Genomic DNA, 27066 nt, shown 5'->3' with positions numbered 1-27066 from the left:
ACAGTGATCTCATCCCACTTCTCAGCAAAGTTGTCATAGCAGAGCACTGCAATGAAGATTCAGAGAACTAAGATTTCATGACTTTTTCAAAATGTGGCCAACATTTTTGTAGGATCATGGAAACTAGCTTTCTGGATCAGACCAGCGATCCAGATAGTCCAATGTCCCATCACCAACAGTGTCCAGCACTGGATTTTCATAGGAGGGTTCAAGAACCCAGCAGGAGATAGTTATAGCATAACCTATCCCCCAAGGAAAGTTTCCTCCTATTTAGTGATTAATCTAAGTAGTAAATTTTTTCAACTTTGATGCCAAATTTTATGGATCCAGGTTTGAAAATTGTCACCATAGCACATTTAATGGTTACTCTGAAATGTTATAATTACAGTGAAATTGCATTGGTCAATATAAATGTGCAAAGTATATTTATATTGAATTTGTTATGGTTTTTTTTTGCTTAGTTGCCAGTTAACAAAATTTGCGAATCTGGAAGGGATGTCAAGTCATTCTTATGAAGTAATATGGATCCACTGTAAACTTTCAAATAGGACCTGGGCATCTAACTCCCATCTGAGCTTTTGAAAATCTTTCCCTTATCTACTTCCCTGATTTTTAAAGCATCAAACAAGAGCAAATACCACTCCGGGATTTACGCCATTAGAGGATGCAAGATTTGAAATTTCTGACGTGGGGATAAGTGGGCAAAAGCTAAGTCTGCAGGCACTTCTGGGCCCTTTAAAATGCAGGGTGTGTATAGCAGTGGGTTTTCCCCCTCTCCTCCCTAAAAAATTAAATGAATTGCTTGTGGTCAGTGTTGGATTGACAGCCTGGGTAGCTTGAAGCCCTCTGTCTGGTGAACAGGTATAATATAGGCCATGGCCATGTGAACTTCCTCACTTCATATGTTTTTAATCCCGTTTTTAACTGGATTTCCCCTAAGGGGTAAAATGGTAGTTCAGTCTCTCCCACCAGTCAGTTGTTGGCTTCTTTATTGAGATTGCCAACAATAGTCCAATAAATGCCACTTATGATCTGCAGTGAATCCACCTTCTCATTTTGCATAGGAACTGAACAGCCATCAGATGATTAAACTTTTACTACCAGTCTGGCCTGAATTTTACTCAGAGCTGAGCTGAAAGACTGTGTATTCTAGTGAACAGCTGTACTACCAAGAAAACATACTAAACAATTATATCTAGCACTTTCAGCAGTAGATCTCAAAGTGCTTTACGGAGAAGGTCAGTATCATTGTTCCCATCTATCAAATGGGGATAACCCAAGGCACAGGCTAGGGAAGTGATTTGCCTGCGGTCACCCATCAGGCTAATGGGAGAGCCAGGAACAGATCCCTAGTCTTTTGAGTCCCACTCCAGTGCTCTGTCCATGAAGCCATATTGTTTCTGGAAGCTCAAGATACAATGTAAAAACTAGTTTGACAAACATTGTGGAAACCGGTATCAGTTTACTGCTGCTAATAGTGGAGATGAGCCAGCTCAAGAACTATTTATCCAAACCTTTCACAAAGCTCCATGTATATTTTTGGGGGTGTTGGTAAAATGGAGCATAGTACTGAACAACCCCAGTTTGGGTTTTGCAAATCCTTCCCTGACCTTTGTCTTTATTTAACAGAATTGGTTCCTCTGTCAAGACTTCAGAGTAGGGGCATTTTTACTTGGTATATTTCTTAGCCTGCAAAACAGGCTCCTTCATATTGAGAGTGACTTAACTGATGAGAAGTATACCTATAAGAACAGGAAGTTGCCGATAAGCTGCAAGTTTGGGCTGAAAAACATTCTCCATTAGAACCCTTTCCATAAAAAATAAATCCTGCTGAAATTTTTCTGATTTTAATATAGCTTCAGAATGGTCTTCCTCTTCTTTGTGGATTCTGGCAAGAATAACACTTTCCAAATCGATTATAGAACTTGAGGTTATGCTCTCTGGAAAATCAACATAATATTGAAAAAGGTAGGTTTAGTAGGATAATCCAACACATTTAGCAGGCAAAAGACAGAAAAAAAACCCAACAGAAAATCTTGTAATGATCAATAAATACCTCCACTATTTGCTTTTTTTAAGTTCTTTAGTTTTGTTTTCTTTGTATTGCCAAAACTCTGTCAAGTAATAGTGTATTATAAAGTGTCTATACTACAATCTCTTAGGGCTAAATTCTGCCCTAGTATCTGTGTACATCCCAGGTAATGGGATGTATCCAAAGGGCAGAACTTAATTCTTATTTAGGATATACAAATTAAACAGGTGATGGGATAGACTAGCAGCCTCTATCAGGCTAAGTTCCCATTCCTAGTTTGGCTGGATAGGGTGGGCTTCTGGAATGGAGCCAAAAGAGGCTCCACATGGCTCCTGCACCAGGCTAACTCCTGGAAGCTGGGGAATGCTGGCCAATCAGCCCCTCCTCTCCCCCCCCCCCCCCGGCCAATGGGTGCTAGAGAGTCCCAAAGGGAAAGAACTACCTATTATCCCTTGGCAAATCTCTCCCTCTTGCTACTGGGACCCCCTTTCCCCACTGGCCCTATCAGTTTCCCCCACCCGTTGATGTGGGTGGGTGGCATTTTTGTTTAAAAGAGAAAAACAAACTAACTTTAAGATTTTTTCCCACATTTTAAAAAGAAACTGGTTTTTTTTGTTTAGATTTAACTATTCCCCCTCAGTGTTTGTAACTCAAATATTGCAACATGAGGCCCAGGACGTAAAACCAATTAGAATATGACCATAAATACAAGTGAAGGTGACTCTCCATTTCCATTGTCCATGCTGAGTGATGAGCAAAAAGTAAACTGCATACATGGTGGAAAGTACATTAGATTTTTTTTTAGTTTGTTTTCCAGTTTTAATATTCTAAGGTAATATTAATACTCTAATAAAGGAAATTTGATTTGATAGCTATTGCTTTTATTCTGAGACGTGTCCCTTTAAATAAGATGACAGTCTTATGATTCAGCCTGCAAAGCCACACCAGGCCATGAAGGGGAGATGGGCTCAGAGTGCTTTGGAGGCAGCATACTGAGCAAACCCCACGGAGGAGAGTGTTTCACATCATTCAGTAGCAACATTTCTGGTTGATTAAAGGAACAGCAGTGATAGGCTTCTAAGAGAGTCTTATCTGGGTCTCAGCTGGGGGGAAAAATGGTTAGAAGGCTTTGATGAATGTCCAAGACTCAAGGGAAGAACAAGTGCTGTCCAGTCTGGTTGGGTTTGTTTTGTTAACTGAGGACCTGGATGAGCTGCAAGACTGCAGCCTATTTCTTGTAATATACATTATAGCCTTTATGTCTGGTAAAAGCGAGTATAGAAGTTGATGGTCAATAATTGCCGAGGGTTATAAAAATTGTACAGTATTATCTGAGAAATAGTATGTAACCCTGTTTGCCCAAGCCCATGTGTACCATCTTGAAGTATATGATTCTACAATGCATAGCTAAGGTTGCAGAGAAAAGTGTAATATAATATTGTATTTTTAGGTGTGGTAGTGACCATGTAATAAAACTATCATAGTACTTACACACAAGGGGACAGAGTGAAGGTTCTGCATGCCATCTTAACCCTGTTGTTTTTTACTTTAATTTTGAATGCTAAATTGTGCAGTTTGAACATATTCTCAGTATATTTTTTATAAAAATACAGATAATCACAACTTTATAAGGAGAAAAACACTAGAAATTTAAACCTAGAACAAAAAGTTACCTCTATCTGTAGAAGTCGTAGACATGGTTCGTTCACGGTCTTTGGTCATGTTAGATTTACTGCTAGTCAAACTTGTTGGTCTGCTACTTCTTTCTGTTACTGAAGGTGTAAGTGTTGTTTCCAAGGCATTAAAGGAATCATACAAGTCCCAAGAAGTGGCCATTATCTCTAAAAATGAATTACACAATACCATAGCACAGCAGAATCTCAGTTACAAACTGACCAGTTAACCATACACCTCATTTGGAACCAGAAATATGCAGTCAGGCAGCAGCAGAGATTTAAAAAAAAAAAAAAAAAGCAAATATAGTACAGTACTGTGTTAAATGTAAACTACTAAAAAATAAAGGGAAAGCAGCATTTTTCTTCTGAACAGTAAACTTTCAAAGCTGTATTAAGTCAGTGTTCAGTTGTAAACTTTTGAAAGAACAACCATAATGTTTTGTTCAGAGTTAAGAACATTTCAGAGTTATGAACAACCTCCATTCGTGAGGTGCTCATAACTCTGAGTTTCTACTGTATTGTGCTTCTAAACATTTACTGTAAAGGACTAAAATTGAGGGAAATGTTAGACTTTTTATAGGAAATGCCAAATCTCTTCAATAAAATGGTACAGAAACAGTGTCAGACAAAAAAAAGGAGTACTTGTATGATCAAATAAATTTGTTAGTCTCTAAGGTGCCACAAGTACTCCTTTTCTTTTTGCGAATACAGACTAACACGGCTGCTACTCTGAAAAGTGTCAGACAAGTTTGCAACAATATCAACTGTGGGGCTGTCATGGGTGTACTAACGTCGTCTGTGTGTAGGGTCTCCCATCAGTGTTTGTGTCCATCTCCTATTAAAAAACACTAATAATACTTAGCATGTATATACCCATAAGTCTTTATGTATTCAACTTTACAAAACATCAACTAATTGGAATGTAGAATAATCAGAATTACAGATGCATATAATGTGGAAAATATACTCCCAGTTCATTTCTGTATCTAATCTATGCACATATATGTGAACATTTATATGTCCTCTCTACTTTTTCTACAATACTATCCTTTTATATTTAGTTTATATACATTAAATAAATCAAAGAAATAAGATTTAGAGCACCATTCCCCACAGCCATTCTTTTGCTTTCTTCATAAAGAAAATGTCAAAAGTAGGTGCTGAAATTTGGATAAACATCTAAGAGACTGCATATTTATCCAAATTTGTCTAGAAAACTGAGGCAGAAGTCTTGTAAGACAGTCTTCTCCTGTGTTTGCCAGGACTTCCTGGTTTGACAGAGATTTGAAATCCCGGGAAAGAGCTTCTTCCATGCTACCATACTGTGCTATCTTCGCCTAGAGCTGAAACCAGAGCCACTGGAAAAGTTAAGGACAAAAAAGGAACAGCATTTTCAAATCTCAAAAAGATGTTTAGTTTGAGTTTTGGATAAAGTTTTGCCTTTCCAGAGGTATTCTGCCTCTGTGGTGCTGAGACGGACAGATTACAAAAGGGGGGAGCTCTTTGAAGGATCAATTACTATATCCTTTCAATGGATGCAGAATGTTCTGCTCCCTGGACAAGTTTCTACATGGTAGGAGTAGGAGGTGCAGAAGTGAGGCAGGGGCCCTGCTGATGCCGCTATCCCATCCCCTGCTGCCACATCTCGGTTGGATGCAGACTACTTCAGGCCACTCCACCATACCTGCATCTTATGCTCAAGAAATGCAAACGCTGACATTCTGGCTGCCTGCTGCCTGGGTGTACAAGCGATAAAAGGAATCCCTGATAGAGCTGATCAGGAATTTTTTGAAAAAAATGCTTATTTGTCTGAACTGAAACTTTCTGCAGGAGAGAGAAATTGAGAAATTTCTCATTGCAAAGAATATTTGTGAGGTTTAGGAAGTATCAAAACATTCCATTTTGACATTTTCTAAACAAAAAGTTCCAGTTTTCCAGTTTGAAACATTTTGATGGTCCCAAACCAAATTTTCTTTTCAGATTTTCAAAATGCAAAAATTTGAGACTTTAACTTTTCATCCCAATTTGGGGCAGAAAAAATTATTGAAATCACAAAAATTTTGGCAGGACAGGAAAACCCAGGTCTACTTCCTGAACTCTTTGTTAGCCTGCTTTTGTACATGCACAAAAGTAGCCTCAACCAAGTCGCATGGTCTTTCTTTAATTTTAGTGTTCTCATGAATAAGTTTAATAAGTAATGAATAATCTAAGTTTCATCACTAATAAGCATTATAACAATTAGAAAAGGTACAAAATGTTTAATGGGAAAGGGATCTTAAGCATCATTTCTATATTTATCACTTTTTTGAATGATAATTTACCTTTATCCTCCATGAGGATTTTGTCACATTGTACTTCTTTATTCTTTGGTGCTCCGTTAAGAGTTTGCATCATCCTTTCCACAAAGCGATCATTACCAACTCTATTTTTACAAAGCTCAATATAATCTTTGTTCTGTTCCCTTTGAAAAATTACATACATGTTAAAAAAAACCCAAATCTATCGATATTAAAAGTAACACATTGAACAGGACATGGTGTTTTCAACGAAGGTCTACTGCTTCTGTCTCTTTCAATGAAAAAGGTTTTGTTTGGCTCCAAATACTCCCTTGCAGTGGTTGCTACTCCAACTTTGCCCCCCATGTTTAGGTCAGAAAAGTATTATAGAGATGGGCCTGAGCCAAAACATCAGCTCCAAACATCCTTGAACTTTGGGGAAATTCAGATACGTTCTTAAAGTTGTAGCTCTGGCCCATCTCTACTACAGAGTGAAACTAACTAGATGCTCCTAAATACAAAAGTGAAAGTGATTAATCTATATTGTCTAGTCGCTAATAACTGCAGAAATAGTGAAGAGGAAATGTCTTTTTTTAGTTCTTTCAGTTGTAATACTGAAAAGGCAGAAGTGGATTATACTAAGCCTGAATCTACCAACAGTTTGGTCACCCTCTACCCCCAATCAATCTACAATGTATGCTGTGCATACATACTAAATCAGAGTCATATTATTGCCTGCTGCTTCCCGTCCTTCTTTCCTTGGGTCACACTGTGGTGTGATCTTACGTTGTGGGATGGAGACCCACCAGGGACCCAGGATGTATTACCTCCTCCCTGTATCCTGTACCAGAAGCAGATGGCCACCAGCAATAAGCTGTTCAATATGCCAACTGCTGCTCACAGGCTAAGTCATGTGTGGGAGCCTGGATCCCAGCCCTTATGGCTTAATTCTGCAAACACATTGTGACAAGCTTTCAGAGCTCAAAGAGGGAGCCCTGGCACACTCCATCCCAGTGGAGTTCTTATGAAGAGGCCAGGAATCTCTGATTTTGGGGGTTCAGAGAGACATGTCAGGGAAGAAGGGCTAGACTCACAAGGGACTTTTAGGCATCCGATGAAGTGAGCTGTAGCTCACGAAAGCTTATGCTCTAATAAATTTGTTAGTCTCTAAGGTGCCACAAGTACTCCTTTTCTTTTTGCGAATACAGACTAACACGGCTGCTACTCTGAAACCTGTTAGGTACCTAAGGTATTTCTTGTGAGAATGACTCAGGCAGGCACCCAACTCCACACACAATGGTGGCAGCAGGAGGAGGAGAAGGTGGTAGAGCTGCCACCACCCATGTTGTAACTTTTAGCCCAGTGGTTTGAGCACTCATCTGGGCTGTGGAGAGCTGGGTTCAACTCTTGTGATTATTTATCCACAGTGGCTTCAACTGGAGAGACTGAGGGAGCCCCCATATTAGAATATCCCACAGTTCAGAGGGTAGAGCACTCTCCTGAGGGAGATCCCTCTTCAAATTCTGTCTCCCCCATCAGGCAGAGAGGGAGTTGAACCCAGGTCTCCTACATCAGTGGTGTGTGCTCTAATCATTGGGTTGCTAAAACATATAAGATGAGTAGCACTATCAACTCCTGCTTCTCCTCTGGCCAGACTTTAAATGGGAGCCAATCTAGCAGGCAGTGTCTGAGCATGCCTACCATGTAGGGTCCTGCAGGCAATAGAGGTAAGCCTATCTTCCCTAGTTTGTGAATCACTCTGGGGCTTAGGTGGAAGATAAGCACTTGGACACCTACACTGAGACAACAGTGCACATACCCAGAGGAGACAGTTAGGCAGAGGAAATGTTTACTCTGAAAATATAGGTGCCAAGTTTGTTTAGGCACCTACAGGGAATGGCTGGTGTTTGTAAATCACAGTGGAGACTAAAACTGGGACTTAGGTGCCTATATTTGGATTTAGGCATCTAAGTCTGGTATCTTTGTGAATTTAGCCTAAAATGCCAAAGTAGGAGCTAAATAGGTGCAGCTGAGCCTATTTAGGCTCTACACTTTAAAAAGGGGTTGGGTTACTTTAGTGGGAGAAAGAAACAGCAGCTCAAGGGAAACGTAAGGACTATCTAGTTTGTTGGTTTATACATTTGTTTAGGAATTACTGACTGAAAAGCTACATGGAAAGCATACATCTGGAGTCTTTTGCCAAACCTGGGGGAGAGGGAGGTGTTTTTTTAGTAAGCCTGAACTGCTGTAAATAAACCAGAAATCCCAAAGCAGTTTTTCTATATCAAACCCTAACTCCTGTAGGCTCTCTAGCCATCTAGAACCTGATCCTCCACAAACGTACTACCAAGCACAGTATTTACTACAGTGAATAATTGTCTTAAATGCAAGTATTTGCAGGATGGGGCTCTAAATCCTCCCCTTTCTACAGGTGTGTTTTTTTCCTTTGAAAACAAACATCCTTTCCTGTGTTACTAATACCATATAATGTTTGGATTAAAAGTCTGCTTTTCCTATATTTACATAGCACTGCTACATAATAAATGCATTTTAAGCAATAAAAACTGCTCATATTCTTCCATTCCTCGCATGATAATGGGGCTCCAACTGATGGTAAATAATGAAAGATTGACATTTGTTTTTGAAAGCCTTTTTACTTGGGTAAAGGGAAATGATTTTTTAAAATAAAACATTCATTTTAGTAATGGGTTTTGTTGTCACTAGGATACTACTCACCCCTGCTTTTCACTAACTGCTTTACCTGCCCCAGTATGTGAAAGGTCTAAATTCAGTCAGCAAGACAACCTAAAGAAGACTAGCTTGTCATGTTTAGAGATGGAAGTGAGTACGGTATGGCATTTAGACAAAGTCATGTTGTGAAATATAGGTAGTAAAGACCTTGATCCTGTATGTCAATGAGCCCTTTCAACTCTCTGAAGTCAATGGAAATTGAGTGCATTATGCCTTGGGATACCGAAGTGTGTGTGAAATTGTAAATATACATACTGCACTTTTTCAGCATCTTCAGATTCTATGGACACCATGACAGTTGGCATGTCCAATAGCCAGATAGTTTCTGTCTCCATGAGGTAAATATCCACTCTCTTATCAATGTCTTCTTTTGTCAGTTGTTCTTTTATCTCATCTCGCCTCACCTGTACATCTGTCAAATTATATAATGTGAAAATGGAAATTTTTTTTGTTCTAAGATCAAAAGAGAAAAACTTAATTGTAAAAAATAATAGTGTTGACTTGGAGTCACATACTGTGTGGCACTAAGCTCCTCAAGGGGTGCTCAGCACCCCTCAACTTCTACCGACTTCAGTGTCTCCCAGAATCATGCTTCAAAGCCAAAAGTATTAATCTCTGTAATTACAGAAACACATTTTCTTTACCAGATAAGCTAATAGATGTGTCTCGTCTGGAACCAGGCTCTACTATTTCATCTGCCATAGACTCAGTTGTAGATGTGGTTGATTTAGAAATACTGCTGCTTCCATATGTCCTTTAATAACAAAGAAATATAGAGAAACAAAATGTGAGAGTCCAGATATGGCAATATTCAAAATAATACAAAAATATATATAGAATAGCCAAGTCACACTACATGGTAGTTGTGCAAACAGCAAATGCTTGTGTTGCAAAAGAAATCCTAAAAAGACACTGGAAAGACACTAATGAATTTGTTTAAGAGAGTTAATAAATTAAGACTTCATCTGAGAGAGTATCCTATGGTACTGAAAAGATGATGGGGAAGAATTTAGTAAGATCTGGGATCCATTCACCACAGCACAAGTCAGGCAGTGATCTCAAAGCATGGTATGTTGTTGCCATTTCACAGCTGGGGATGCTGAAACTCAGAGAAGCCAAGGAACTCACCTACGGTGACACGGAAGGGCAGTGGGACTAGATCCCTGACCTCTTGAACCCCAGCCTCATCCTCTCTCGAGGCCACACAGCTGATCGTGCTGTTAGAGCAGCCAGGCTGGCTGGGAAGTGTGGAGCAGGGGTGCTGGAACAGGAAGGGGCCAGGGAGCCATGCCCCCCCACTTTTTAAAAAAAAGGCATAAAGGTGAGCGATGGTGCTGGATACCTGCTGTGTGTTGCTATGATCCCACCACTGTCAGGTGAGTCTTCAGTACCTTTCACTATCAATCCTTTGAAATTTCTTTGAAATATATAAGAAAACATCTTGAAAATCATATACACTTGTTGCATTGTGTTAAGTCAAAATGAAAAACAATGAATCTATGTGTAAGGAGTGGTTGTGATGAAGGTTTTTTTAAAAACATACTGGTGTATAACAGTTTTCTTAGTATACTTCCTTTTTCTCAAAAGGTGTGTCTAAAAATATACAAGAACATAATGCAGCATAGGAAAATAGGTTAAGGAAGGTGTGACTTAGAAATTATAGACAGATTCTATTATATTGGTTATTATTCCCAAAATTTAAAATGACAAAAATGATAGTGCAAACACTTAAGTTCATGTAATACTGCAATTGCAACTGAGGGCTAGATACACAAAGCGGACTGAGCCTCACCATTGCAACACCTAACTTTAGGTCGCCTCCCGCTTAGTGGAACCTACAGCCCTGAATTAAGCACATAGGCTCCCTATACAATATATAGGGAGAGTTAGGTGCCTAAGACTGGGATCCACAAAAGCCAGCATGCTGAGCAGGGAGCCACCTAAGTTACCTGACAGGAAATGCCAAGGAGATGGAAAAGAAAAGGAGGACTTGTGGCACCTTAGAGACTAACAAATTTATTTGAGCATAAGCTTTCGTGAGCTACAGCTCACTTCATCGGATGCATTCAATGGAAAATACAGTGGGGAGATTTATATACATAGAGAACATGAAACATAGAGTGTGTATGGTAACACCCATTGTTTCATGTTTTCTATGTATATAAATCTCCCCACTGTATTTTCCACCGAATGCATCCGATGAAGTGAGCTGTAGCTCACGAAAGCTTATGCTCAAATAAATTTGTTAGTCTCTAAGGTGCCACAAGTACTCCTTTTCTTTTGCGCATACAGACTAACACGGCTGCTATTCTGAAAGGAGATGGAAGGGGCTTTAAAATAATTTGAGCAGGGATGGAACTCAGGGCTCCAATTATTCCTGGTACTAGCACTTCTGAAGCTTACATAATGGCCATTCTGGAATCCTGTATAGAATGGGCCAGGATTTGACCCAAGGAATGCAACACCATACCTTGAGAATGGACCTACTAAACTAGCATTAACTCCAGATGTCTGACGCATGGATAAGGAAGACAGAAAATCAGATCCAGTGGCCCCAGAGAAATCCTGAGTTGATAAGATTTTGCTTTGTTTGTGTAGCGAAGCACTTGGTTCTGGACGATAGAGTGGATGGGGTGTTACATCCTTCCCTTGCTCATCAAAAACCTGAATATTTAAATAACAATAATAAAAATTATCTTGTGTTCTCTAAAAAAATGAAAATGATATGTAGCTATGCAAGGTGGGTGATGTAATATCTCTTACTGGAACAACTACTGTTGGTGAAAAAGACAAATATTTGAGCTACAAATGCAACATTTAACTTTATTAGTGTTAGAAGGTACAGGAATATTCACCGTAGTAGTTAACATAGGGAGGGGCAACAGAACCTCTCTATGCCAGCATACATTGCAAACAACATCTACCCTCTCACTGTCACTCTTCCTCAAGGTTCAACCATGAGAGGACATCTTTAGTTTCTCCCAAGAGCTTCTTAGGAACTCTGTCAGTGGAGTCTGTTTCAGGAATATGTTGAGAAACTACATACACCAGCTACTTGGGGCACACCTCCTCCCTGATCACCACTGCTGACTTTTCAGGCTGTGCTGCTTTATAATAACCCTCGTGATGAAGAAAACGAGGGGACCTAAATTCTGGCAAAATCTGGTATAAATCAGAGGCTAGCTGGTTCACAGCGCTAATATTATGAAATTATTATGCAGCTTTATTAAATTTTATTAGTCCCTCCCCCCCCAAAAAATCTTTTTTCTACAAGAAAATATACTGTAAGTGGATTGTAAAGTTTCTAAACAGAATTTTCTTGAAACTTTATATTGGAATTTCTTCTCTATGTCAGGTAAACCAATACAAATGCTCCTGTCAACATGTCTCATGGATTTAAACACAGGTTATTTTCAACTTAAGAAGAAGACTGTTGATCTAAATGGCTGATTTTTCAAATCAACACAAGCAAGTAACAGAAAAAGTAAATTTCACTGCTCGATAAATATATGTATTCCTTAGCTATTTAAGGAGTTATTGTGTACCCCTGTAAGTCATCTAAATCTCCCTACCCTAGATCCCATTTATAAAAGGAGATAATATCTCCCCACGTTGAGTGCTGTGAGGCAATTACGATTTGTGAAGTGCCTTGACAATACTGGATAAAAGCTCTATAGTAATTCAAAGCATTATTATTACAAAATCAAAAAAAAAAGTCTCTCAAAAGAACGTTTTCTCCACTTTTTGTTTGTTTAAGTAGGAGAACAATTCTTCAATGTTTGTGAAAGATGGCATATTAACACAACTGGAACCTGACATTCTCTAAGGGTAAAAGTCATTCCAGTGCACAGTGTCCTATGCACAGCCTTAGTCACACATTCAGGGCTAATGAAATGGATCGGGCCCATGTAAGACCCCTGCACTAACAGAGAAATGCATGTATGTAATATGCTTTAGCTTAGATTCACAATTTTTCCTGGTTTGCATGCAAAACCTTAGTTGGATATAAATATAACATACTGAATTTATAAAAGTTATCATTCATGTATTTTATCTGGAATCAAGCTTTCTTTGAGCATGTAGCTGTTTGTATACAGCCTACAACCAAATCAAGGCAAGCAAGTATAGATATGCTAGATGTAGCTAATATTTGCTATATAAGAGGTGACAGAAGAAATATTTCCCTTTTTCTTTATGATGGATGAATGCCTAAGATTAAGGGGGGGGGAAACCCTGCTTGTATTTTAGCAAAATGGCGGTGTCATCTACCCTGTTCTTCCCCAAGATTCCATGGGCAAGGAGAATTAGGTATCTTATTACATCAAAAGTACCCGTGCCAAGGGAGTAAAACCTGTGAACCTGCAAAAGAAATTAATTTTAATCACTATTTTAAAAAAAGAATTTAACACATATGACTGATGTCCTTTTGGGATAAAAGATCTTTTGTAAAAGATTAAACAACCCTGATCCTTAAGAGCAAGGGAATCTCCTACACTAGTTCTCTGGACTTCCAAGAAATCCTCCAAAGTGTCACCTAGAAAAAAACAGGGAAGACGAGGCAGAAACTCTATTTGTAAGTTAGAAAATAAAGGAGGGGGGAAATTTCAGCCTTCCTCAGTATATCATAAAGAAGCAAAAAGGGCACAGATACTTTGTTTGTTCCTTTGAGGGTCACTTTTTAAATACTGATCATCATCCTTTCCAGATGGTTTTCTCACTTTCTGAAATATCTGCACTGGCTTCCCCTTTTCCTAGAAAGCTTACCCTTGTCACGTTCAGAGTCAGAGTTACCCTGTCACACTGCCCTCTTTTCCTCCTGCACTCCACCCAAACCTCTTTCCAGACAACTTTTAAGATTAACAATCAAACATAATTAGAAATATTTGGTATTGCAAAATTCATTACCTGAATGGTATGCTTACTCCCTATGAGAGACCCCTTATCCATAGTTTTGCCATCAGAAGCTATCAGTATGCTTCTTCGACTCAATGATCCAACTCTGCTTGGGCTGAAACCACTAACATAGCTCATTTGTCTTTGGCTGCTAGTTCCTGAAATAGAGGTCCTCTTCATATTTAACTCCAGCTTTGATGTCCTATTTCAACCAAACAAAATATGATTAAGAAATTTATATAGACTATTTAACAGATAATGAACAGTATAAAGCTCACTACAAAATATCAACTTCACAAACAGAAGCAAATGTTAATTGTAAAATAACAGAACAGAAGAAATGCTAAAGTCCATATATGGGACTACGTGTGGTGAAAGGCAACTGGTATGGAAACGAAGGACCAAGCACAGTCTTTGGATTAAAATGTAGGACTGGGATTCAGACCACATAGGTACAGTTCTCAACTCCATCAAAGATTTTCTGCTGGGGTTTGGTGCATCATATCTCTGTGCTTTTGTTTCTCTATCTGTAAAATTAGGATACTACCATTTCCCTCCTTCACAAGGCAACAGTGAGGCTTAGTCCATTCATTGCTCTAAATTGCCCTGAGATCCTTGTGTGGAAGATGCTAAGTGCAAAGAAAGCTTACGGGTAGCTAGGTACTCCAGGGATGGGTGCACTTGAAACGTGCCACGTCGATCAGACAGGAGAGAGATCTTGCAAACTAAGGCGATGGGTAACCAAGAGTAACCAACAAAACCCCACATGCCCAGTGCAGATGGAAAGCACTGGGATGGAGCCTAGCCTGGCAGGATTAGCAGAGACAGCCACTAGCCGGAGCGCTGCCTGAGCAGCCAGGGCTTGTGGAGAGGGCAGGCCCCCAGCCCGCCACCTGTCCTCTTGAGCCCACTGCGGCGGGGCACTCACACGCTGACGACGACGCTGTGCTTCCTGCCCTTGCCGGCCCGGGTGGAGGAGGACATGGCGTTGGCGGGGGGCGGCTCTCAACGCAGCTCCGGTCCCAAGCGGCCCGGCGCTCTGCCTCGCGAGCCCAGAGGCAGCGTCTTGACCTGGGAACCATGGCAACCGCCTCCCAACGTGCGCCCCGGCGATTGGCTGGCGGAGAGGGACGGAAACGGGGGGTAGGCGCTGAGGTGAGGTCGGTAGCTCGTGACAGGAGGCCGCTGGTGGCGCTGGCCGGCAGCCCGCGGCTCCCCCCACACCAGTCAGAGAGCGGAGCCCCGCACGCTCACGCAGCAGGGGCCAGGCGCTCGTCCCCCCCCCCCCGCAACACCGGTCAGGGTCCGGACCGCCGCATAGCAAGAGCCAGGAGCTCCCCCCCCCAAACAATACAGTCAAGGTCCGGAGCCCCACACACCCGGGCCAGGAGCTCCCCCCGAAACCAGTCAGAACCCGGACCCCCACGTACCAGGGACCAGGAGGAGCTTCACGCCCCAAAACCCGTGAGGATCAGGACCCCCCACACACCAGGGACTAGGAGGAGCTTCACGCCCCAAAACCCGTGAGGATCAGGACCCCCCACACACCAGGGACCAGGAGGAGCTTCACGCCCCAAAACCCGTGAGGATCAGGACCCCCCACACACCAGGGACTAGGAGGAGCTTCACCCCCCAAAACCCGTGAGGATCAGGACCCCCCCACACACACCAGGGACTAGGAGGAGCTTCACCCCCCAAAACCCGTGAGGATCAGGACCCCCCCACACACACCAGGGACTAGGAGGAGCTTCACCCCCCAAAACCCGTGAGGATCAGGAGGACCCCCCCACACACACCAGGGACTAGGAGGAGCTTCACCCCCCAAAACCCGTGAGGATCAGGACCCCCCCACACACACCAGGGACTAGGAGGAGCTTCACCCCCCAAAACCCGTGAGGATCAGGACCCCCCCACACACACCAGGGACTAGGAGGAGCTTCACCCCCCAAAACCCGTGAGGATCAGGACCCCCCCACACACACCAGGGACTAAGAGGAGCTTCACCCCCCAAAACCAGTGAGGATCAGGACCCCCACACACACACCAGGGACTAGGAGGAGCTTCACCCCCCGAAACCAGTGAGGATCAGGACCCCCACACACCAGGTGCCATCGTTACACCTGAGCTTCAAACAAGCCTTCGGGGTTGGGAACTCCTACCTGTACTTTCTCAGGGTCTTGCAGTCTGCCTTCAGCAGACCTAAACACATGCTAGGAGCCCTCCCCTGACCGTTCAGGGAGCTGTAACCCCCTTTTCTCATTACAACACCAAAATTCTTGAGAGAGAGATGTTAAACATTGCCTTCAAATTAACGGGGACTTGGGGCAAGTCTGTGTTCTTCTCTCCCTTTGTAAGGAAAGCAACTTTGCATCCATGTGGTAAACAGTCCAGGAGAGTAACAGAACTTCTTTTAAGTATTTAAAATTTGAGTATTGAAAAACTGGTGGCATTGGAGTCTGAGTGTAATAATCATAGGCTATAAATATTGTATAACACATTTTTTTCTCTAAAAAAGTAAACAAAACCTAAACCACAGACTAAATAAGTCTCAGGGACAGGGTGGAGGCAGGTTTCCCCCAAAAATTTTGGTGCAATCTCAATGTGCCTTTGACACAGAGAGAGAGAGAGAGAGAGCGTGTGTATGTGAGCCATGGCGAGATTGGAAATTTACAAAATTTAAACACTTACACTGTTTAGCTATTTTTGGTATTAATTTAGATTGTTATAGGTAGTGGAGAGACTTTTAGATAACGGGATACAATGTATAATCAAGAATGCTCTTGTGGTTAAAGCACTAGACCTGTGTTTAATTCCTGGCTGTCACAAATTTCCCATGTCACTTAAGCTCTATGCACCATCTGTAAATTTCCTTTCCCCAACACTTTGCCAGTCTTTAGGCTGGTAAGCTCCTTGGGAGCAAGGACCGTCACTTGCTATCTCTTACGGTGCCTACCACAATGGGGCCCTGGTCTTGGTCAGAGCCTCTAGGTACTATTGATAATCAAAATGCCTCGGTTTGGCTTTGTGGTTAATACAAATGTATTTGCTTTTGTAGAAAACATGGTGTCCTTTGACCATAGACAAATTCAGGGGAAAACAGGCTGTATGAGCTACCTATTACCTGTTTATAAGGGCTGTAGACAGCAACAGCAAAGTAGAATGACAGACTTTTCCAAAGTACTGTACATAATACAGTGTCCCCTTTTCTAAGATTATTCCTAATGCCAGCCTTTTGGACCCGTGGCACATATGCTCTAACTTGCCTTTCTAGAAAGTTTGTGTGACAGCCCACCATTAATTCTGGTGGTGACATTATACCCACTATTGAACAGTGCTGAAGCCTGCCTAGATGGATCTGAATGGAAGATATGACTTTTACGTAGACCTCAGCTACACTTAACAATTAGATCAATCTAGCTATGTCACTCAGGGCTATGACAAATTCCGCACTCTGAGCATTGTAATTAGGTTGACCTAGCCCCTGGTGTAGACTCTGCTAGGTCAATGGAAGAATTTTTCTGTCAACCAAGCTACTGTTTCTCGGGTCTTGTCTATACATAAATCCCTACAGTGCACTTCTGCAGCTGCGCTGTGTTAGAGCTTCAGGGAAGATACTACCTATACTAACGGGAGGGGTTCTTCCATTGGCGTGGGTACTTCACATCCCCGAAAGGTGGTAGCTAGATTGACAGGAGAATTCTCTCGTCAACCTAGCACTGCCTACACCAGGGATTAGGTTGGTTTAACTGTGTCATTCAGGGGTATAGATTTTTCACACCCCAAGTGACATACCAACCTAATTTCCTCATATAACCAGGCCTAAGAGAGATGGATTAATTAAATCCACAGAAAACCCCTTCTGTTGATGTAGGAAGTGTCTACAGTATGGTGCTACAGTGGCACAGCTGCATCACCATAGCTGTGTCACTGTAGCAGCTGCAATGTAGCCATATTCTCAGAAACTTCAGGGCAAACAGGCCGTATTGGGATTGGACAAATGTGGGATCCAGAGGTTTCCTCTGCTAGTTATATCCCATCCAACACTGTTACATAGAGCAGGAGATGGTGAACACAGTTCTTAGAGGACCTATTTGCTTCATCTTCGATGAGACTACTCACCTATGTAAAGTTAACCTGTGAGTAGGGGCATGTCTACATTACAAACTTTTGTAAACAAGTTACGTCAGCCTAAAGCTGTAGCAGTTAGTATATTGCTTATGCTCATGCGTACTTGCCTCTTTGTGTCAGTGGTGCACATACTCACCAGGAGTGTGATGTAAAGTGTAGTGGTATCGCAGTGTGCAACTTGCCACCACCAGAACACTGCTTTGGCAACACATGGCAGGGCAGAAATGGGTAGCGCAGTAGTGACTGGGAATGTAGGGTCCAGTTCCCATCATGCAATTTTCTCCATCCCATAATTTTTGCACCTGTTTTGAAAATCCCACAAACCAGCACAGGAAGTTTCACTGTCCACCATCTCTAACGAAAGCATGGAGCCTGCACAGCTCTGCTGCATTGGTGTCATGAGCACTGCAAGAACAGGATGCACGATCCTTGCAGAACCACAACAAGAACGTGGGGAACATGATGATTTCCTGGAGGGCAGATTGCTGTGGAACATAGAGAGAACCAATTCAAGATTGTACTCACAGAGCAGCTGCAAAAGGTGGAGCACCACTTCTGGGCCCAAGGAACAAATGCAGGCTCGGGATGATGAGCAGTGGCTCCAGAACTTTCAGATGTTCAAAGCCACTTTCCCGGATCTATGTTCCAAGCTCACCCCAGCCTTGCAGTGCAGCGACACCAAAAATGAGAGCTGCACTGATAGTGGAGAAGCAAGTGGCAATCGTACTGTGGAAACTTCCCATGTTGGATTGCTACTAGTCAATGGGAAATCAGTTTGGAATTGGAAAATCCACTGTGGGGGCTGTTGTCATGCAAGTCTGCAGGGCCATTAATTGTCTCCTGCTACACAGCACTGAGACTCTCGGCAATGTGCAGGACATAATGGAGGGTTTCCAAAATGTGATGGAGCGAAAGATGGTGCACATATCCCTATTTTGGCACCAGATCACCCACAGAGCATATCAACAGAGAGGGCTATTTTTCTATGGTTATGCATGGGGGACGCTTCTCCAACAATGCTGGCTGGTCAGGGAACATGTATGACATTTGCATCTTTAAAAACGCAGGACTGTTCAGAAAGCTACAAGCAGGAGCCCTCTTTCCCAACTGGCAGAGTATCACTGGCGAGGTTGAAATGCCAATATTCATCTTGGGGGACTTGACTACACCTTACTTCCCTGGTTCATGAAGACATACACCGGCCACCTCGCCAGCACCAAAGAAAGTTCAACTACTGGCTCAGCAGGTGCAGAATGACAGTTGCTTTTGGTAGATTGAAGGGGCGCTGGTGTTGTTTATTCACAAGAATGGATCGCAGTGAAAAAAACTATCTCAATGATTATAGCTGCTAGCTGTGTCCTGCATATTATCTGTGAAGCACAGGGGGAAAAGTTGCTGCTGAGTTGGAGAGAGAATGGTTGTCTGCTAAGTCTGAACAGCCAGACACAGGGGCTCTCTGACAAGCTCAACATGCAGCTATACAGCTCAGGGAGGCTTTGAGAGAGCACTTTAGCAGCGAGGCCCAGTAATACGTTGTGGTTTACTGTGATCTACCTGACCCTGCAGTTTGGGGGCCTGTTTGGAACTATATGTTCTCGCTGTACATCTATGAATGTAACAGTGACAGTGCACCTATTAATGTTGTGGTGCTTGCTGTAAATTTAAGATTATTATACTGTGTTTGTCACTGGTCCTATGGGTTGTGTCACAATGTACAATACCACTGCTTTCACTGCCACCAGGCATTATGCAGACCTGTTGGAAAGTATTAAAGATTAATTATTTTCCAAACAAAAGTTAGAAGTAAGTATGTTAAAACCTTAATAAATTTTTAGGAGAGAGCATAAAAAAGAAGAAGGAACATTCGTGTCCATTTTAGCTACACGTACACCAACTGTGGCTCCCACAGGTCAGTTTGTGTGAAGCTGTGATTGTCCTTACTGTCTCACAGGATGGAATGGCAGGGTTAGGGATGCGGTCTCTGATACCACATGGAATGCTGAGGGGGGCATATAAGGAGCTTCTATGCTACAATTCTTCATGGACTGCAAAGGGAGGCGAGCTTGGCATTGTTGAACCTATAGGACTACAAAGGTTGCAGCATCTGTGTTTGCTGACAAAGAATCCCGATTATGTCCTGGTGCATCTCCCTCTCCTTTTCCTGATAGGCCTGGACCTTTCTGCTGTCAGCTCTTTCCCGCTCTCTACAGTCTGCAGTATTCATCCTCCAAGCCCTCTGTTCATGGTCTGATGCAGCAGTGGCTTGCAGGATTTCGCAGAACATGTCATAGAGTCCTCTTTTTTCTCCTCCTTGTGTAGTTCAAGCATTACATGGGTACAGAGGGGGAACTCCTCAAGGCTAAAATGGCCACACCTACAAATAAAACACAGAATTACCATTGTCAGTATTGTCATAACAGAAATCAAAAATTAAAATTCATAATTGTCTTCCCTTGTTCCTCAAAAGTTTTAAACAAGACTTGCTCATGACACTTCTGCTTCGCAGTGACTGTGCATAGTGCCACTCACAGCACCATCCATAGTGAGTAAAGCCTGTCGGGGTGAGGGAAATGAGGAGGGAATTGTTCGGTTGCATGAAACTATATGGGAATGTGAGGTAATGGCACTGAATACTAGCACCAATTTCCACAGTTGGTGGTGATTTTAGCTGATATCTCCTCACTCGGGGAACAAAGGCACAGAGAGAACAGTTGCTGCTGGTGTCCCGAAGCTACCAGGGGCCCGTATGTTGCTAGCCTGCTTACTGCAATGGTGCCTGATGATGTTATCTCTGACTGGCATAGGTAAGTATCCTACCAAGGAGAAAGAAATAAGGCTGCTATCCCTAGAAACCTTCGGGAGAGGATTGCAGAGTACCTCCATGGAAGTTTCATCAAAATCTCTCAGAAGGATTGAAGGGACATTCTTGTGCACATAAACAAATTGCTCCGCAAGGGCCCCGACTAACTCTTGAGAGGAATGAAAAGCAGTTAACAACTTAAACTCTCTTTATTGTACCTTTTCTAGTACAAGTAAATTAATGAAAGTTGATAGCTGTGTCCTGCTAAGTTGGGGGTACCAGCACTGTAATGGGAATGAATTTACCACACATATCCTGCATCAGGCTCACCCATGCTCAACTGATCGGACTGCGATGGAGTCTCAAACATGTCCTGGCTTGCGGCACAGCTGGACACCCCCCCCCGCCCTGTCCCGGTCACATGTCTCCCATCCTCCTTCTCTTCCTCCACCTCCACCTTGTTGTTCACTTGGAAGTCTTCATAGTGGTGTGCTGGGGTGTGGGATCTCCCTCAAGTATGGCATGCAGCTCTTTGTGAAAGCAGCAGATGTGCAGATTGGTACCAGACCAATTATGATTTTCCCTAGCCTTATGATCTGCTTAATGTAGTTCCTTTGCTTTCACACGGCACGGGGCTGATCCCTGTCATACCCATTCTCCTGCATTCTCCATACAATCTCTCATAGATGTCCATGTTTTTATGGACATCTATGGTCCATAGCTGTGCTTACACAGTCTCTTCTCTCTGCAGGCAGACGAGATCTAATATCTCCTGTCTGTTTTAGCCTAGAGTGCGTCTGACGCATGTAGCGTGGTCAACTGGGCAGTTGCGCATAATAGTGGAGAGCTGCTAGAGGTGTGCTCACCAAGATGCACAATCAGGAAAAGGCATTTCAAACATTCACAGGGTTTTAAGGCAGGGCGGGGCTTCTGGTTTCCATGATCCCTGGGCAGGGGAGTTAACAATTGTGACCAGGGAAGTCAGTGTCAGGCATTGTGAGACAGTTGCTGGAGGACTGTTAGAGTTGACATAGGTAACACAGTGTCTACACTTGTGCTGCATTGATCTGACTATATCGACCAGTGCTGCTCCGGGAGGTGGTGTTAGTGTCAGCATAATGAAACACCCATGTTTGTACATAGAATATCAGGGTTGGAAGAGACCTTAGGAGGTCATCTAGTCCAACCCCCTGCTCAAAGCAGGATCAATCCCCAATTTTTGCCCCAGATCCCTAAATGGCCCCCTCAAAGATTGAGCTTACAACCCTGGGTTTATCAGGCTAATGCTCAAACCACTGAGCTATCCCTCCCACCAGGTAGGTCAATGCAAGGCAGTTTATGTTGATCTAAATTTGTAGTGCAGCTTAGGTCTAAATGTTTGTGGGATTGAGGCCTAAATTTGCACCACTGCTTAATCTATTTGAAAAAAAAATGCCAATGACCAGATACAAGTGATATAGGGAATCTAGAATAAACAGAACTAATATTCATAGAAAATGTGAGTGTACTTTTTAGTGTGGTTATATTTAATTTATATTTGTTTCTGTTTTAAGCCAATTAGTTATGTTGTACCTCACATAAGGTCTTTATCTTCCATTTGTACTGGTTAATGTAATCTTTTGCCAGTTTACAGAAAACATCACTGACTTCTGCTGAGGTATTATCAGGGCAATCAGGCTTAGCAGCCCTAGTTGGCGTTTATAGTGCATGCATGAACCAGCTCAAAGCAAACATTCCTTACCGTGCTAATGAGCTCCCCAACAGATTGTCACAGATCCTATACTCAGAATATCAGTAAAATTTGAATTGTGATTTTGAGTCTGACATCTATGTAGACATTTAAAAAAAATTGATTGTCCTAAATTAAAGCAAGTTATTATGCTTCTGTTGTCCTTTGTCTTAATTAATTACAAAAGTAAACAAGCTTAGTTGTTGCAATTTAAGACAGATGCACATCCTTTTGACTTGTGCCTGGTGAGACCCTATTTACTGGAGCCTTATACCAGGGAGAGGAGACCACTCCCATCCTTTATCAGTTTTAGCTGTTTAGATGGTAAACTCTTTGGATAATGGACTGTCTCTTACTACGTTTGTACAGTGCCTAGCACAATGACGCCTCAGTCAGGATTGGTGTCCATAGGCACTACACAGTGCTGCCAGTTGTTATGATTGTATTATAGGTATTATGATACTTATAGCCCCAGCTCCTGGAGTCATGTTATTACATGAAACTCTCAGCTTTGGTTTTTCCTTTTTGTAAAGCAAGTTTCTGGTTCTCATGGTTGTAGAAAAGACTTAAAAACATGAAATGAGCGCATCTTAAAGACAGAGAAATGGAAGGCAAAAAAAGTTCCAAATCCTAAATATATATATTTTTAATCTAATTTTTAAGCTGATTGCATGATTGGGACCTGTCTCATGATTTTTGAATGCTTGATGTTGGCAGTACTGATACTGTAAATAATAATTTGCTGGTGATTTAGACGAGTGTGAACCCTGTTGGTTGGTTGGTGATTTGCATTGAGGGTGTACCTGTGCTGGTGATTTGCATGTGAGGTGAATGTGTGCTATTGATTTCACTGGGAAGGGAGAGGGGGAAGGGGACGTATGTGTGCAGGTGATTTACATTGCTTGGGGGAACGTGAGTATTATATGTCCTGATGGCTTGATTTGCACAGGGTGGGGTGTATACGGACTGGTGATTTGTACCGGGGAAGTGAGAGTACGTATGCTGGTTATTCAAATGAACCCTGTTTGTAGGTGACTGATACCACCATTTGCGAGCGCAGGAGAGGGATCTGCTCTTTTGCTAGACTCGTGAGTGACACTAGAGGGGGTGGGGTGGTGCTATCTAGTGACATGGGGGTGCGGCACCCTATGCCAGCCGGGGCTGCCCTCGCACGCTGGAGCCTAGACCTAAGACGAGCGCCGAGCCCTGAAGGCCGAGGGGCTCTCACGCCCAGGGCCCTGCACTGCTGGGTGACGGAAGCAGGATTTCCCTGTTTGCTGGTGAGTAGAACCTGATAAGGCGGGGCTTAAGGCGGGGCTTTCTGTCCTCTACGTTCCATCCGTCAGCTATGCACAGTACGTCTTGGGAGCGCGCGTTCCGGTGTCGAGGCGCGCACGGGCCCGGCCTGAAGCGTGCACTGGGTGCTGTCGGGGACGCGCCCGCCGCCTGTACGCAGTGACGTTAGTGTCTTTGCCCCCCGGCGGCTCCCCCCCGCAGCCGCCGGTGCCGCTTCCTTCGCCGCGGCGGCGATGTGACCCTCCCAACTCGCTGTCCCGCTCGCTCAGTGAACATGGCGGAGGTAAGAGCCCGGCTCTGGGGCGGGGGCCGGCCGGGAACTTGTTGCGCGGCGCTGCGGCCGGGAGGAGCTTCCCACAAGTTAGTTACCTGAGAGGGGAGGCCGCCCTGTAGCTCTTTCACGGGCCTCTGCCCCGGGACAGGAGCCCCGCCCCTGGTGGCCGGGTCCTACGTCGGGACAGGGCGGTTGTGCTGCGTGAGTTTAGGGGCGCGCCCCTTGTTGCCCCGGGGCCCGTAGCCATCCCCTGAGGTGAGGATGGGGGCGCCTCCCCTATGGGGGGGGTCTCGGGAGAAGGGGTGCGTGGCCCGCCTCGCGGGGGTGGCGGGACGCGCAACCATTAGGGGAGGCGGGGAGGCAGCCAGCATGTCCTGGGGTGGGGAGGCTGGGTGAGGGGTGCTACTCCTATGGCAGGAGTGGAGGCAGCCAGCCTGGGTTTAGGTGGCCTATTCCTAAGGCGTGGGTGGGTAGCTCCTGCAGTGTGTGCCTTCCTTTCCTGGTGGGGAGGGGGGAAGGGAAGGAAGAGCTCCCCGTTCCTCTGGGGTCTCCAAGTGGGGAGAATGGGGAAGAGCTATCTATAGTAACTCCTCACTTAACGTCGTAGTTCTGTTCCTGAAAAATGCTACTTTAAGCAAAACGATGTTAAGCGAATCCAGTTTCCCCATAAGAATTAATGTAAACAGTGGGGGTGGGGGGGGACGGTTAGGTTCAAGGGAATTTTTTTTTCACCAGGCAGAAGACATTATATACAATATAAGTTTTAAATAATTTTAAACAAACAGTTTAATACTCTACTCCCCAATGATGCTTGTGGAGTTTGGTTGAGGCAGGGGCATAGCGGGGTCGGGGCACAGGGGCTTTTCCTGCTCCAGCTGGGGAGTGGGGTTGGGATTTGGGGGCTCGCCACACTCCGCCCGCCCGGCCCTCCAGCTAGGGAGCAGGATGTGGGGCTTGCCCGCTCCCCAGCTGGAATGCCGGGCAGGTGGAGTGTGGCGAGCCAAACAACCTTGTAATGGAACATTGCACGATTTTAAACAAGCATGTTCTCGAATAGATCAGCAACCTAATAATGAAACAGTGTTAACCGGGACAACTTTAAGTGAGGAGTTACTGTATAGTTCTTCTGTTTTGTGGGTCATGTATGATGTGGTGTAAAAAGGCTTACTTGAGGTTTGTGTGGCAGGGATTTGCCTCTTCTTGGGGAATTGCTGATTTCATGTTCTGGATAGAGGGAGTAGAAATGTTGCCGAGTTTTCTTTGACTTGGAATTGGAAGTTTCAATTAATATGGTGGTAGAACCATTTCAGTGAATGATATTGGAAATGTTCATTTGCAATTCATACAATAAAGCCCTTCTGTAGAGGGAGAGTGTCTTTAGAAACAACTGTCTTTTCAACTCAGGGAGCCCACTCCATCTTTAGAGTAAAGACTATTTATCAGATCTGTTGTTCTTTTTTTAAACTATGGGTTATGAAACCTCCCCTTTTTTGTCCCTCCTCTTGTTTTGACTTGGGGAGGGTTTTCTTTTTTCAGTGTGTATTCCTTCCCCCCACCCCTCCTCTGCCCTCTGAAGATTCTGATTTGGCATTCAGACTCCTTCCTGCAGCAGAAGTCTATGCTATAAGGTGCTCAATATGTTTATGATATCCTCAGTGTCACCGCAGTTGGGAAATAAACACCTTAATTTTTTTCTCTCAATACCTTGGGGGTCGATGAGAGTCACAGATCTTCTCCCTCAGTATTTTCATAATCTGCAAGAAATTCAAGTATGTAACTCCCCTCTCCTCTCATATCTTCAAGGCCACAGAGATGTAGGGACACTTGATGTTTTGGACATGTTTGGGATCTATGTGTGTTAAAGTCTCACTAATTGCGTGCATATTTTGTCAATTAAATACTGCTGTTAGTTCTGAAATCTTTTGCATACTACACTGGTGTGAACTCAAGTTCACCATGTTGTTGCAGGAGCCAGTAACTGGTACTTTCTGCATTACTTTTCAAAGTTATTTTCTATACCAGAGGTAGGCAACATATGGCATGCATGCCAAAGGCGGCACGCAAGCTGATTTTCAGTGGCGCATTCACTGCTCGGGTCCTGGCCAACGGTCCAGGGGGCTCTGCATTTTAATTTAATTTAAAATGAAGCTTCTTAAACATTTTAAAAACCTTATTTACTTTACATACAACAATAGTTTAGTTATATATTACAGACTTATAGTAAGAGACCTTCTAAAAATATTAAAATGTATTACTGGCACGCAAAACCTTAAATTAGATTAAATTTGACTAAATGGGGTCATATCAAGCAGCACTGTGGAGAAAGGTTGCCAATAACTTAGGCCCTGAGGGCTGTCTAAATTACACCAGGGGCCAGTAAAAAGCCGAGAATCAGAAGGGCTTAAAGGTGTCTTAAAACTACATTATCCCTCTCTTCCCCAGGCTGTGAATTCAGTGTGGCCCCTCCTAGGGGCAGTACAGTCTCACCCTAAAGATATATCTGCACAGCAGTGAGGAATGCACTTTCCAGAGGGGATAGACAGATGTACTAGCTCTGCTTGAGCTAGTGTGCTAAAAATAGCTGTGTAGCCAGCATAGCACAGGTAGTAACTCAGGTGTATACCTGGGGAGTCCGGGTAGGTTTGTATCAGGGGGCTAGCCCACACTGCTGCCTGGGCTACTTGAGGCTACACTGCAGTTTTTTGCTCCCTAGCTCATACTGACGTAGTGCATTTCTGTCTATGCGCTCTGGGAAGCAAGCTTCCAGCTGCAGTGTAGACATACTTTAAGTGAGGAAGTATCATAAACTGTTGTGTTTGAGACAAACTGCTAGCTTTTTAAGATCAAAATTATAGACTTAAAATGTTGAACATATATAATATGAATATGAAAAGACTTTGTGGATTATTTTGAATTTAATGGAACGTTGGGCTTGAAACAGTGTCTGACGGGAACTCAAACCCCATTATGCTAGTAAATGGGGCTAGAAAATGAAACCGATTTTTATCTGCAAAAGTGAAACTATTTTTTTAAAAGTTAATGCTGGTTTGAGTGTTCCTTTTTTTAGTTTCCTTTTTTTTTCTTGTATCCATTTACAGTTTGGTTTTAGTTACTAATGATTTATTTATTTAATTTATAGGCATTTCTGTGGTATCGGAGCACCTGACAAATTTTAGTGAATTTAGCCTTCCAGCTTTCTTTGAGATAGAGA

The 27066-nt window shown here is 43.2% G+C and overlaps 2 protein-coding genes and 1 long non-coding RNA gene across 12 annotated transcripts in view; 2 read left to right on the top strand and 1 right to left on the bottom strand.

Moving 5' to 3' along the window:
• Positions 1-14704, bottom strand: part of DNAI4 (dynein axonemal intermediate chain 4) — a 31827-nt gene extending 17123 nt beyond the window's left edge. The window contains exons 1-8 of one of the 2 annotated variants that reach the window (XM_038413599.2): positions 14557-14704; positions 13641-13830; positions 11206-11399; positions 9380-9489; positions 8991-9147; positions 6030-6169; positions 3706-3873; positions 1743-1940 (exon numbers count right to left, since the gene is read on the bottom strand). In XM_038413599.2, coding sequence (XP_038269527.1) covers positions 1743-1940; positions 3706-3873; positions 6030-6169; positions 8991-9147; positions 9380-9489; positions 11206-11399; positions 13641-13830; positions 14557-14612 — 1213 coding nt within the window. In that variant the 5' untranslated portion in view covers positions 14613-14704. Of the gene's footprint in view, positions 1-1742; positions 1941-3705; positions 3874-6029; positions 6170-8990; positions 9148-9379; positions 9490-11205; positions 11400-13640; positions 13831-14278 lie in introns of both variants that reach the window. The other variant, XM_038413600.2, reaches the window with a different exon arrangement.
• LOC122455556 lies at positions 7667-12543 on the top strand. Its single transcript, XR_006273816.1, has 3 exons — positions 7667-7711; positions 9004-9073; positions 12091-12543. It is a non-coding gene; the product is annotated as an uncharacterized LOC122455556 (long non-coding RNA).
• An 8436-nt stretch (positions 14705-23140) lies between the features above and the next one.
• Positions 23141-27066, top strand: part of MIER1 (MIER1 transcriptional regulator) — a 55607-nt gene continuing 51681 nt past the window's right edge. For 4 of the 9 annotated variants that reach the window (XM_043520256.1, XM_043520255.1, XM_043520253.1 and 1 more), the window contains exon 1: positions 23732-23864. In XM_043520256.1, coding sequence (XP_043376191.1) covers positions 23856-23864 — 9 coding nt within the window. In that variant the 5' untranslated portion in view covers positions 23732-23855. Of the gene's footprint in view, positions 23198-23232; positions 23566-23640; positions 23865-27066 lie in introns of those variants that run through there. The other 5 variants (XM_043520254.1, XM_038413247.1, XM_038413248.2 and 2 more) reach the window with 5 other exon arrangements.

This window comes from Dermochelys coriacea, chromosome 8, assembly GCF_009764565.3.
Source record: "Dermochelys coriacea isolate rDerCor1 chromosome 8, rDerCor1.pri.v4, whole genome shotgun sequence".
NCBI classification, from domain to species: domain Eukaryota; kingdom Metazoa; phylum Chordata; order Testudines; family Dermochelyidae; genus Dermochelys; species Dermochelys coriacea.
Note: the sequence above shows the minus strand (reverse complement) of the source record. Positions and strands in the feature narration are given on the sequence as shown.